Source organism: Argopecten irradians, chromosome 2, assembly GCF_041381155.1.
Source record: "Argopecten irradians isolate NY chromosome 2, Ai_NY, whole genome shotgun sequence".
NCBI lineage: Eukaryota > Metazoa > Mollusca > Bivalvia > Pectinida > Pectinidae > Argopecten > Argopecten irradians.
In genome coordinates this window covers 37044125-37058390 of record NC_091135.1, presented here as the reverse complement: position 1 = coordinate 37058390, position 14266 = coordinate 37044125, and the positions used below count along the sequence as shown (strand labels likewise).

General features: G+C 34.5%; 1 protein-coding gene across 4 annotated transcripts; it reads right to left on the bottom strand.

Moving 5' to 3' along the window:
* Nucleotides 1–4387: 4387 nt before the first annotated feature.
* On the bottom strand, nt 4388–12735 carry LOC138315354 (E-selectin-like). Of its 4 annotated transcripts, none has more exons than XM_069256313.1 (6): nt 12079–12355; nt 11416–11516; nt 9214–9310; nt 7813–7992; nt 5643–6089; nt 4388–4832 (listed from the first exon to the last, which is right to left on the bottom strand). In XM_069256313.1, the coding sequence occupies exons 3-6, from the start codon at nt 9296–9298 to the stop codon at nt 4645–4647; spliced, it is 900 nt and encodes a 299-aa protein (XP_069112414.1). In that variant the 5' UTR covers nt 9299–9310; nt 11416–11516; nt 12079–12355; the 3' UTR covers nt 4388–4644. The 4 variants fall into 4 exon arrangements, with proteins under 4 accessions (XP_069112414.1, XP_069112413.1, XP_069112415.1 ...); XM_069256312.1 differs by lacking the exon at nt 12079–12355 and having other exon boundaries at nt 5643–5819; nt 5919–6089; nt 11416–12003; XM_069256314.1 differs by lacking the exons at nt 11416–11516; nt 12079–12355 and adding an exon at nt 12399–12735.
* Between the last annotated feature and the right edge of the window lie 1531 nt (nt 12736–14266).

Genomic DNA, 14266 nt, shown 5'->3' with positions numbered 1-14266 from the left:
TACGTGGATAAAAAATCTAGCAACAACAGCTGTTAATTTTTTGACATATTTTCTATATGACAACTTGCTACCAATAGAAACAATTATTTTTTGAAAATTACAAAAAAAACCCTCTTTGATCAATACTGAACCCTCACTGGAGCAGATCCGTACCGTTGTCGTAAACAGACGACAGTAAAACGTGCCGTCTCATCTCGTTGTCGATACTTGACAAGTTTACAAGTTACCTGAATAATGATCAGTTGTGTTCAGCAGACGACATATGAGTGCACTTTAAAATTTTACGCAAAGTCAACATTCTCGGTTTATAACAAACATTTTGATAGGAGAAAAGTACACATTTTCTGCCAGGCGACCCAGATTGCTTGAATTTCCCGCGATGTGTTTTGATTGTCATCACCAATGTAAATAACATGGCTACGATTGCAATCATTCTACTGTCAGTAAAATAGAAACCAAAGAAAATAAAGATATCTAACAATTTGTACATGCCATGTTCTACATTATACACCGTGCGGATATTTTCGCCTATATACCTACCAGATAAAAAGCCAGTCTGATCTTCATTTATTATCTTACTTGAAACTGTTTTGAGATTACCCCTGAAGCAATTTTATATGTGATATTTAATAGTGTAAAATGCACTCCCGAAATCTAAAACGTTGTATTTACAGCGAGACGACCAGTTCGCTCAATCGGTAAAGCACTTGGCTAGTTTTCGGATGTCCCAGTGTTCGAGCTCCGGAATGGCCTCTACACTTGTCTCTGTTGTATATCAATAAATGGGTTTACCATAATTTTCGACTTCTTTTCCAAAACTACTGAAGCAATTTCAATGAAATTTCGCACAAACCTTCTTCGGTATGAGGCCAATCAAAATTGTGAATTACAAGTCCACACCCCCCAGGGGACTGTGGGAGGGGCCAAAAGGTGTAAAATTGACTAAAATTTCAAAAATCTTCTCCACTCACAGATGTGGAAGAAACAAATACTCTTCATAGATAGAAAGGTCTTAAGGTCCTTTACCAAAAAAATGTGAATTATATGACACTGGGGTCTCTCGGTTCCCCCTGGGGAGAGGGTCAAGTTTACTACAGTTTTTATAGGGAAACACATTTATGAGCATTTGTTGGTCATTTGTAATAGGAAATACGTCAAATGTTGTCAGAATTATCAGTATTAAACGGCCATTGAATCCTATTAACAAATTTTCCATGACTGACCCCAGAGGCCATAGGGGCGGGTTCAAAAGAGGCCAAATAGGTTAAAACTTCAAAAATATTCTTCTGAAATTCTGGAAATGGTAAAGAATCAATACTTTTCATAGATGGAACGGTCTTAAGGTCCTTTACAAAAAATGTGAATTATATGACCCTAGGGTCTCATGTTTCCCCCTGAATAAGAAGTTAAGATGAGACAGTAATGATTTAATTAATTTTCCTTTGTTATGAAACATACATCATAATTCAACATCACTAGATGCTGACATGTTTAAGTACTTGCTTGGTACCACATTAATTAATTAACATAATACATTTGATCTTCACATTAACATAAGAAAGAAATCTTGTGGGTATTAGGTACATGTACCAGCCCACATGTTAACTATTCTGTGTTTGCATATTTCAGGGTTATCTCCCCTTTCTGGTAGGTAATCATTTTGACATCATTAATTTGTGGGCAAATATGAATTACACGGAAAGCGAAATATTTCACAAGATACGATTAGCCAGGTGATTTTCAAATCTGCTAACATGAGGGAGGAAGGTCAACAACGGAGATAAATATCAATGGAAACTCCTCGGATGTGACACAAGAGCATCCATTTTGAAACTAAGGGAGCATTTTCATAACAACTGGTTGCCACTTAGGACACAACCTCTCGAAAACTGTCAGTTCATCAATGCTGTCTGTTGTCCGTCTCGAGGAAGATAGTGTTAAATCCGATGTTTTTAAATACGACAATTGAAGTTGAACATTACATTAACTATTAATTTTCTTATGCGCAGTTAAGGCGTAATTAGGTTATCCGACGATGACAATGTTTGATTTTCTTACATATTCTTACACCTATCACATCCGAGGTAATGTTTCACATTACAGGAGTACCGATAGGTTACGACTAACTATTTGTCGGGTTTAACAGGGGTATGCAACGCGCTGGATATCTATTAACTATGTTAAACTTCCGTTAATATATAAAATACGGAATGGGTAAATTAAACGACGCAATGAACATTACACTATGAATTGAACATACATAGAATGGGGACGAAGGTGAGGGTCTAAAACCTAGTTCGTCAGTTGTTAGAGTATGATGTTAGAGTCTATATATGTTATGTTTTTTGGTGGATGCCTTTACCTGTATGCTTCCAACGAACGCAGGCCTATGTTGTCTGTTATCATTGTAATGGATTTACTCCTGAAATTAATGAATTGCGGTCTTGGCTTCTGAAAAGCTCTTGGGCTAAACAAAAGGAAAATCAAGCAAAAATATTGATTTCCTGTCCTGGAGCCGAAATCCTTACAAAAATGTTTCCCGATTCATTTAATATAGAGTATAAGATAAGACATTTACGCGTACTTATATAGTAGTATATACTGTGTTAGTATAGTATATATATTCTTATATAATAGTTATATGTAGACAATAGAATACTAGGAAAAACATTGAATGTGATGAGCATTTTGAGCAGCAGAAAGTTTTGGATTGGTATGTTAATGCTTTAAGTCATTAGATGTCTAATCACTAAAACGTATAGATGTACACATCATCGTCTTCGTCCAACGATCGAGTTTTTGGGGTGGGCGGGCTTGAGGTCCTCTGACAAAGGTCAGTTATAAAATATCCTCTTGTATTTGTTCTTTGAGACTTAAATAATGTGTATTATAAAACATGCACCGCAAGTAATCCACTCGTTAACAGTTACGCGTCACCACAAATATATTGTATCCATCGAACATTAGTGAAGTTGTTCCATACATATCGATGAATCTATCGTAGATTATATAATCACATTGCTCCCAAGGATGAAATATCGTCAAGTCAAACTTATAATATACATGTATTCTAAAAACATTTAGAGTAGACAGTACTCGAGCATATTTCCAATGCATGTTATAGAGTTCGATACTTTTCATATCTATTATGCACAGACATTTATACATACAGTCATAAGAATGTAATTTGTCCTTTCTATTTATAGTTCTGCTATAATAGCTATTATGAGGATGAGTTCAATGAATAATTAACCGGAACCACATTTTCCCCTACAGATGATCTAGTTTACCTGGCACATTTATATGTTCTATTATTATTTGTTTTTAAATATGCATTTTCTGTGAAGATTTTAACAAACAAAGCATTAGGAATATAGTGAACCCCCAATTATCCTGACAAGTTGATTCCAAGCCTAAATAGTCCGAATTACGAATTTTCTGGACAGACGAATTCTATGTTCTTACTCAATATTTACCGACACGTAATCTTAACTCTGACATTTCCGTCCAGACTATCGGTGTCCGGATTATCAGGGGTCCACTGTATTGATGTTTAATATGTAGAACATTTACTTTTGCTGTTAAAATATATTGAGACTTTGAATAAGTTACTTGATGGCCAGCAGCGACTGGCAAAACACAACTGCTACAAAATGTGTTTCGTAGCTAAATATTCATTGATATTAAGTACAAATCACATTTTTCTAAGAATAAAAATATTTTGTTATGACAAATAGTTATGTAAAAATAATTATATACCGAAACTATTTCCTAAAAATGCTTTAAACAAGCCAAATGGAACATTCATTGTTGACTTACTCATCGCTGTCGACTACCCTAGTGTGTCGTATGTAGAGTGGATTTGAACCAACTGAAGCAAAATTTATGTCTTGGTTAAATAAAGAAGTACAAATCATCATATACTTAGAAAGCTTTCTCAATTATTGGATGTCAGAAGTCACAACAAGATCCAGTGTTGTGCAGGACATGGTACAAGTATATTACAAAGGAAAGTTCTTTGAACGTTTCAAATAAAATCAAAAGGTGTCAGATGCATAAAAAATTAGCTGTTCAATTATGTACATAATTTCAAACTAAAGATGTGTTGCTTGCTCTTCAGTTTATAATCAAATTTCATCAGTATATACCACACTCTACGTATCTTTTGTGTGTGTGTTTTGTATGTGTATTTTTATAGTTTTATGTAGTATTTCTCGACAAATGCACTAAACGTTTGCTGTATACTCTAACCAGGCTCTTACTCCTACAAGTAATCATTAGATTTTGTCGTCGAAGCTATAGAATTTTTAAAATAAAAAACACAACAAAGGAGGCATTTTACGACTATTTCATTTTTCAGTAAAATTTAAAATTGAAAACATTGGAATACACACGCGTCATAAAACCAAATTATGTTATGTATAATCACTGGAGAGATATAAAAAATACATCGATATGATGTGAATTATGGAATAAGGCAAATACACCATAGGTAAGGAACATAAAACGCATCAACTTGTATACGTATATACTGCATATCGCATTGGATGTTATTTTTCTTTTTAAATATAAACAAATCGTCCTTCAGAATGCTATCAAGAAATTATGCGAAAATATGTGTCACGCACGCGAAATAAAAGTGGTTTACAGTGGAATGCACGTGAACTGTGGCTGTGTCCAGGTTCCATCACTTTGACACATGATATACTGATTCGAGGAATTGGTAGAATAATAGTCCATTCCACAATATAATGTAGCAATGCTTGGGTACGTATAACCTTCAGTAGTAGCAATGTCGACTATTCCAGTAAACAGCGTTGGAGGCCCACAGTCTGAATAAAAACAAACAAAGTATTGTTTAAGTAATGGCTGCTGTAGGATATACAATGTAGATGTTTTATTTTTATTGTGATATTGGGTAAAGGAGTTCATAACATAGAAGAAATTCAAAGAGAAATATGTTAGTGTGCTTGTTTTTGAGCTATTGGCACTCAATGATACCTTCATTTTATTTCACAAAATATTGGGATTTTTTTAAATTTGCCATTTTGTTACACGATTACTGAAAGCCATCACTTCCAAAATATCTGTTTAATGCATATGTATGGGTGGATATTTGTTTTTCCGTGGTCTAAATAAGGCAGAGAATGTGGGGTCCGTGTGCCTACTTTTTGCCTTGTTTAAATATTTGTAATATTTCAATATTAAGGAGTCAAAATAAAAATAGTCAAATTGCACGATTATGTAAAACAAAAATAAAAAAGTGACAATGAACCTCGTAAAAACGTACAGCAAAACTTACCTCGATACAGCTAAAAATACTGTCACAGGGATAATAATTGAAGTAAAAAAATGTAAAATCTGACTCTTCTCAACACAAAAATTGCAAATGACAACTTGCAACAGATATCAATAAATCTTATTTGAAAATCTTAAATTTTCTTTGATCTAGATCGAAACAAGACTGACATCTCAAAAGGATGGATTTTTAAGTCCGGAAACAATATTTCTGTTTCTCGTGCAGGCAATCTACTGCTTCAAGTATTGAAATTGGCTAAAAATTTAGATATTCTGTCAATAACAACAGAAATTGACCTGCATATTTAATATAGTATTAATTTCAATTATTTTATTATATTTACCAACTGGATCACATGTCATATCCAAGTCTTCCCAGACTCCTTGATTGTTACAGTATCTTGTTCCGTTTCCGGCCGTAAATTGATATCCTGTGTCACATACGTAAGGAATGGCACTTCCGGCAGGTGCAACGGTCTCCGTGGTGTGCGCATTATGTATATACGGTTCGATCAAGCAATCTTTAAATGGACAAGATTTGAAAAATGGTATCATCACACACTGTACATGTTTAAAAAATGCAGACAAAATAATAAAAGAAGCTGAAACAATCATTTTACCTGGTACACATTCAAACGACATATCGGACCAATGACCATCCTGTTGACACTCAATGTTGAGGGGGCCAGAAGCGGAAGTTGTTAATTCACACTCGTATGCCCTGGTAGATCCTATTGTCGTTTTACCGTTGGAAATGACTGCATAGGGAATACTAGGCGGCGTTCCACAATCTATCAAGCAACATGACTGTGATTATTTTATGCTATTTTATGGCAAAGAAATACATGGATTACTCATATTTTGCTCAGTTATTATGCATGCAAAATTTCTAAAAACAAATATTTAATGCATTTACCCGAAATTTAGAGAGCCGTGGAATTTTGGCTATTTGTCTCGGTATTCAACTACAACTACATCTTCCAAACTTTTGTCACTTTCTTTGATGGATTACGTGGCAATATGTGGATATGGAGAAAGGGCTGTTCCCGGAGGATGGGTACACTACGGTTTTCGTAAGGTCTACCAAGGATACCACTACGTGCTCTCTCTAGGCATGTCACGATCTGATGAGATCTGCTACGTTTTGCACGTTTTGATCCAGCTCTTATACGTTCTTCACGGTCTGCCAAGGCTTATTTGGGATGAACGTGTGATACTGGGCTTCTGTGGTGCAGGCGTATGCCCAGAGAATAAAGGTTGAAATGAAATAATCAGAAATGAAACAGTGTAATTGCCGAAAATTTGATTTAAAACATAAAAAAGAAAAGGAAACCTAAACTATAAACTATATTTATATGAATGTGTAATTATAATATATCTAATGTGTTGTATAGCAGCTGAGTAAAATGAGGCAGCAGATATGCAACAGTAACGGATTTGTCAATGCCTTCCTACTACTCTAGACTTCTTCAATGACATCGAGATACATGAAACAAGGTAAATAATGTACTTAAGCTATCATTGTTTGAGACAATTTACCACTGTTTGTCGTTGCAGAAAAAAACACAACTCCTGACATGTTTTCAGATATGTTTCTATTTCAATTATTTGCTGTTGGACTTTATTAAAATACTTTTTCTGAATCCTACTACTAATGCACCAAATTATCCTGCAAGTGCTCAATATTAACATCAAGATGGAAAATTACAATAAAATCGTCATTAAGGTTGTCAATAGTTTAATATGACCAAGTGTGTCTACGCAAATCTTTTTTTCTGTTACGTTTCTAAAATTAATTAATCTGCGTTTTGTAATAATAGTTTTTATATCTTTTGTGGTTAAAATGTGTTCGATAAATATTATTTCTATTTATAAATACAAATAATTCCAAGAAGATATGTACCAGGTTAGACAATGATACTCCAAAATATATTGATTATTGATAGTCCGTAATAGGACTCATCATGCAGTAGTGCGTCGGGCTTTCAACCGCTACAAGCCGTGATGTGGCTTGACAGAACGCATCGAAACTGCTATCATCCACCTTGGCTTGCCGTGAAAACCGTGACAAACCTGGGCAAAACGAGACCAAACGTGCAGCCAATCTGCACCAAACGTTATAAAACGTGATAAAATGGAACAGGACGTTACAAAACTTGAAATCAACGTGAGATGTTGACCGTCTGTAAGTTCTGTTACGGCCTAGTACGCACATTTACGTTTTGTTGGTCTGAAACCTAACATAAGATACGAAAATCTTTAAAATGTATTTTGTCGACACGGATCACAAAACATCTCATATGCTGGAAAGTTGAAATTCATTGTGAAATACACAAAGGTTCGAAACAACATTGTTAGTTTTTACTTATCACTTGTGTTAATGGCATAGTGCGCCGTCACGGTTTTGAGACAAAGTTACATATACATGTACAATTGTATTTAGGTGAACTCAATCATACATAATGGTTCGCGAAACATTACAACATTACTGCAATTTATCACAATGTAAATTACCTCTGCAATGATCTTCCGGTTCCGACCAGTTACCGGACTCCTGACAGACGACAGACCTGTATCCTATGTAGCCAGTACTACACGACAAGTAGCGTTTGACTCCCACTTTGGTCATGGTGTTTGAATAGACATCGGTGTGCCAGTGGCCACGATGTGAATTTTCTGTTGTTGGTCCACATGCTGAAATGGTGTGTACAATGACGAACCTTTGTAATATCATAGCAACTGACGGATCGCCAGCTTTTCCTCAAACTGCTCGGGTACCACGTTTCTAATGTGTATGCGACAACATTGACATAGGTTTGGCACACTCCCACATATGACCTTAAGTCCTGCATTTGAGTAATTAATTAGTTCCCAAATACAGGATTCTATAAAATGAAAATTGATACCCATTTAAGGGAGTGTTTCCAACCTGTTGAATAGGTAGCAAGCGTTTGCTAGCACGAGCAATTGCTGCATAATGGCTGGCGATCGGTCAAATTGACACATGGACTGGAATGTTTGCCAAGAATGTCTCGGGGTATTGGTCAATAATATGTAATACTAATGTCTATACTAATATTGGGGAAATGTCGCTAACCAAATTGGTGTGAAGATATCTGGTAATTCTAATTGAATATCTAGTGTATTCCACGCATTAATAGTGCATTGTTATGGGCTGTGTCGATAGCTGTCTACCGGGTAGCGCAATGGGTATAGCAACCTAGTAACGTCCTGGATTTCGTTAAAGAATCTGGGTCTGGTCGTTTCTACATCATCACTTTTGTGACTTAACCTTGTTTTAGATAAGATAAATATTGTACTAGATAAGTGAAGGAATTTTTTTTACAATAGAATGAGTGATTAGGCCTCAAGATCATAAAACCGACGTGCGTCTAAAACAGTCTTAGTTCAGTATTAGCCAATCACAAACGATGTAACAAAACGTTACGTCATATTTAATTTGCTGAGCAAAACCTAAGTTTAAGAAGTTTAATGATCCAGAGGTAAGAACATTAGGTAACAAGAAAATAAAATACTGTAAACTTTACATACACGTCTTCAAGGAAGACAAAAATGTCAGATTGCTGTTATAAAACCGAATCTATCTGTTCACGCAAATTTGTGAAACTTTTTATGACTGTACAGGACTGCGTAATCTGAGTTGTCCCGATATATTACCATAAGCCCTCCACCTCTTGGTCGCGAGTTTGAATCCCAAGTGGGACAGTTGCCAGGTACTGACCGCTAGTCCTTCACCATCTAAACATGAAACTTTCTGAACATAAAACTAAGCAAATACATCCAAACTATTTGACCGAACAAGGCTGCCCAGCTAACAGTTTTTTTACCCCGACCAATGAACCAAAGACCTAGTTGAAAGACGGATGACACACGTTATGTATATAGGATAGTTACCTGTTTTAATACAGACACCGGACTCGGACGACAGACGGACACATGAAGTGTATTTTGGACAGTTATGATTTTGGCAAGCACCCATCAAAGATTCATCCTGCAATGAATGAAAATAGAGAACAATTCGTTAATAAATAAGTTTGCCTCTGTCAGTAAACAAAATGATATTAGTTATATAATGTTTTGTACAGAGGTTACACGGAAATAATTAGGTTCATGAAAATGCTGAATTCGGCCAGGCGAAGCCAAGACTTAATACTGCAAGTTATAAAGTGGTTTACAAGGGTGATATGCAAATATATTAGGTACATGATTTTTTTAAAGCAAAATTTAAAAATAGCTGGAGAAAGTGGTAACCTCTTCACTATACAATTTGATGAATGAACTCTTTTAAATTATGCATAAAATTAAACCAATGATAATTATTTTTTCTTTATTATTTTTACCATAAATATCTACCATTAGATAAAAATTACTTAAAATGTACATCTCGACTCATTCCTCCTTAACAACTACTTCCTGTCTAATCTAACTTCTCCGCCTCTTCTAAATGTCATATATGTCTGAATGAATGTGGTGTACGGAAATCTTTGAATGTATGTATTACTGAGAGTAAACTCTTAGGTCTATATGTATGTGTGCGTGTGAGTGTGTATTTGAAAAAAAAATGAAAAAAACATATATAAAATAAGATTATATATTTTTCTAGGAAGAAAAAGTAGCAGTAATATTAATTTAAGTTTTCAAAAAGAAACATGATAACCAATGCCTGTGCCAAGCTACTTGCAATGTTCTGTGGTTGTTTTTAGAATATTGAATTAAATTCCATTCAAATTGATTTTTTATATTATTTTTATCTTAATATCATAACGGATATATAAACAATACTTAACAAATTTCAAAGTGCATTTAGAATACATATAAAAAAATTCAATGAATAGAAATTTATTACGGCTTGTTTTTGTCAAAAAGGGAATTTCGATGATAAATAGAATATGTCGGATGCGCTATTGAAAGCTTCAAAAAAACGAACAATGATGCAGTGTTGTGTATAGACGATTTCCCTATATATATATCATATGGTGTAACAGGTAAATACACAGTCAGTAAATACCTTGGGTAAACGTGGTGTATGTCACGCAAAACGCTTTGATATTTCTTGTCACTAATTTGTCAAATGTATCCTAATTGAATAAAAAAACTTTATCTCAATGAGTCAATTTCTACTTTGAAAAAAACCCTTGTAAAACTAGTAATAATTTTGTTTAAGGATGTACTCCTCTGAGAAGTCAAAATTTTCTTGTATTAAGCTTTTTTTCTCATAAAGTTTTTTGGAAATATGAGTTCATACCATAAAAGAAAATGGAAGAAAAAGCATTTATTTGTGTGCTCGTTTTTGAGCTATTGTCACTCATACCTACTTGACAAAATATTGGATTTTATGGCAATTTTGCAGTTTCGACCATATACACAAGTGATTAAAGCCATAATTTTCTAAAGAGGTATTTGATATGTATAAATGCTTATAGAATTTATTTTCCAGTATTCTTCTTTAAAAATATACCAGTTTTGATTAATAAGACTAATATTTTTTCTCAGAATAACAACACATGCTATCCCTTTTTTGAGCTACAAAATGTACCATTTCTAGGGAAAGGGTTGTTCTTTTTTAATCAGACAGAAAAATGGGGGTTCGTGTGCTTACTTTTTTGCCCTATTTGAATATTTGTTATTTTTCTGTTATTTAGAGTAAAAAGTAAAGGTGCTCAAATTACCATTAAATGTGAAAATAAAAGTGCCAAAAGTGTATCATTTCACACATTAATGCTCAATATTTTAACTGCCACGAACCTTGTAAAGTTTACAGCAAAAAATAGCTCGGTACAGCTAAAAATGCTGGCGCGGTAATGATTTAAGTAAACCAATTTCAGTAATAAATGGTAAAACTGTGGCTCTGCTCAAAGCGAAAAAGACACAATTTCAACATGGCCGCCAAATGAGCCTTTTCTTAAAATTATAATATAAAAGCATCTACTCAAAATAGAAATGTAATAAATAATGTAATTTTTCGACAAAATTTGCAACTGACAATTTACTACAGATATTGATAAATTGTATTTGAAAAATATCATAACTCTTTGATCTTTGTCTAAAGGAGACTTCAACGGGACTGAAACCCATAAGAAAACATCCTTAGTTTACCGATATTACAGCACTCCTGTCTCCATAAATAGAACCTTGAGAACCGCCATATTGTTCTGGTGCTGTGTGGGCGTCATCCTCGATTAGTCGACACCTTAGATCTGTAGTGTTGTAAGTAAAAGATTTACACCCGGAGTCCAAGCCACAATATCGGGCACAGCCGTACAGACCAACCCCAGTGATGGAGTGGTACAAAGCACTGGACAAATAAAAGTTGGGTACAAACTGGGGTACCTCAAGCTCTACTCCATGGCTAGTTATAAGTAATACGATATAGGTCACCACTAATATCATTTTGGATTCCATATTATATTACCAAAAACATGTTAATACCACACTATTCGAACTTGTACGTCTGATGTGATATGAAAGTTATAACGACGATGATGAGTGTTATATATTCCTAACTGAAACGTACTCTTAATGGCCAATCTAAAAATAATACTTCTTTTTTAATTAAGCATTAATGTTATTCGTTCATCAAACCCATCAGCTCACGATTGTTCTGTTTTTATATATAAAAAAAACTTTTGTTAAATGTTTACTTTTGTAAGTGATGGTTCCGTTACATCTTTCCTCTGCTCATTTTAATGCGTTGAATTCATAAATACAGTACGTATTTTGCATTATGTTTTTAATGATACCTGATATGCGTGTACCTACCGACATTAGCTTAAGTGCGGTGATCGCCCGGTGTATAGATCTCAATCATATCCGATGTCTGTTGTGGAATGGGAAATGACATACTTATCAGTAAATAAGTGATCAAATGCTAATTATAAAATCAATACATAGACGTTACTTGTCAAGCTTAAATGTTTGTTCATTTAAACGTTTAATGGGCGGTGGACATCCAAAGGAAATTGACAAATATCGACGTAGAGTTTAAATGACGAAACCTCAAAATCGATTACACTAAAGGAAACTTTAAATAGTAAAGCCTTTTATCAAAGTACTTGCAGAGGAGTATCCTCGTCACTTACCCACGTTATCACTTCACACAAGGGTTGAATAGTATAGTGACGTTACTGACGTAATCATCCTTCAAATAAATGTAGGGTAAAACCGCAATATTTTCCGTTCTTTTTAGAATCAATATTTCCATTGCCACTGCACATTGCATAGTTCAATCTATTGAACCAAATGTATCTTAACTCTCTTTGAAGTCATTTTTTCTATATTTACATTTTCACTACAGTCCCACTATGTAACCTTACCAAGCGCAGTTGGCTTTTACATCATCTATGAACTACATCCGCTTATTATCACGTCACAATTGTCGTGCCAGCGATCACGGAAATTGATAGCTGCAATATTGTAGCTTAAAAGATTTCAACATTGAAACGAGACTAAAACCTCACTGGATACTTGACAAGTTTACAAGTTACATGAATTTAATCGAATTACAGATTAAATTGGGTTATCAAATGTAAACCGAATGTTTTCCGGCTCTTTAATTAGTAGGTCTAAGCTTTGGTTAAGAGAGTTAGTTCCCCTTTATGGAACTCTCCATTTTCTCTGCTCAGCCGGACAGACCAGGTGAAAGTATATTCAGGGAGTATAAAACTTTATACCCTCCCTCCCTCCCTCCCTGTGTTTTATATCCAGATACTGCTGTTGTTTTTCTTTACTGTTTTAGTGTGGCAGTCTCCTGAATTCACTACCCGTCATGGCTTCCCTGCGCATTACGGACTTGGCGGAATTTTTTATGAACCGGAAATGCTTCCAACAGATTTTGGACTTATCGGATTTATGAACAAGTGTTTGATCATTTTCGTGACTGCCTAGCTTCCAAAATAAATTTGGTTTGTTATCAATATTACCCATATTCATGGGCTTCTGTTCCCAGAGCTCATGAGGGTATTTGTCTGTGAAGCCTCATATGACCATTTTTGCCAATTAAAAATCTAAAGGTAAATTGTTTATTGTCTGGTTTTCTGTGACTATTTGATAACTGATTTATGATTAGTTGTGTTCAGCAGACGACATATGAGTTCACTATAAAAATTTACACAAAGTCCACATTCTCGGTTTATAACAAACATTTTGTACACATTTTTTGCCATGAGACCAAGATTGCTTGAATTTCCCACAGTGTGCTCTTATTATCATCACCAATGTAAATAACATGATTGCAATCATTCTACTGTCAGTAAAATACAAACCTCAGAAAATAAAGATTTCTAACAATTTGTACATGTCATGAACAATGATTACTGTTGACAAAGATGTACTCACCAATTTGTTCGCATAAAATATCCAATGGTCCCCATACACCCTGATCATAACAATGTTGATTTCCGGTTCCTGATTTTAATTGGTATCTTGATTGAAATGTGTAAGAAATGGTACTACCAGCAGGTGCAACAGTTGCTGAGGTGATTGCATTTAGTTTGGGTGATTCGATGACACAATCTAAAAAAAATTAGAAGATTTATGACCAGCGAAGTAAACAAAAACCTTTAAAATGTCCAAGTCATTCTGGTGGGACTTTATTTAAGGATTGATTTTTATTTTTTGTTGTTTAATGGTGTGTAAACTGTATTTTTTGTACAGATAATTTTAAATGACGCGCGTCAAAAAATTAAAAACATTCCATATATTAACATTTCGACCGACCATTTCATTTAAATTTAGTGTTCCGGTGAAATAAACCTTCGTTTTTTCAACGTTATACGATTGATGGAACAGCTGAGTAATTGGTGGAATCGCGAAACGGCTGGCTCCAATTTGGCGGGAAAATGTGTCAGTTCCGGGAGTAAATAAAATATAGTTCCACAATAAATTTAGCGTTTTTAATCCATTTATTCCATATGTTTTCATTTTTTTTATTGTTTTGATATTAACACAA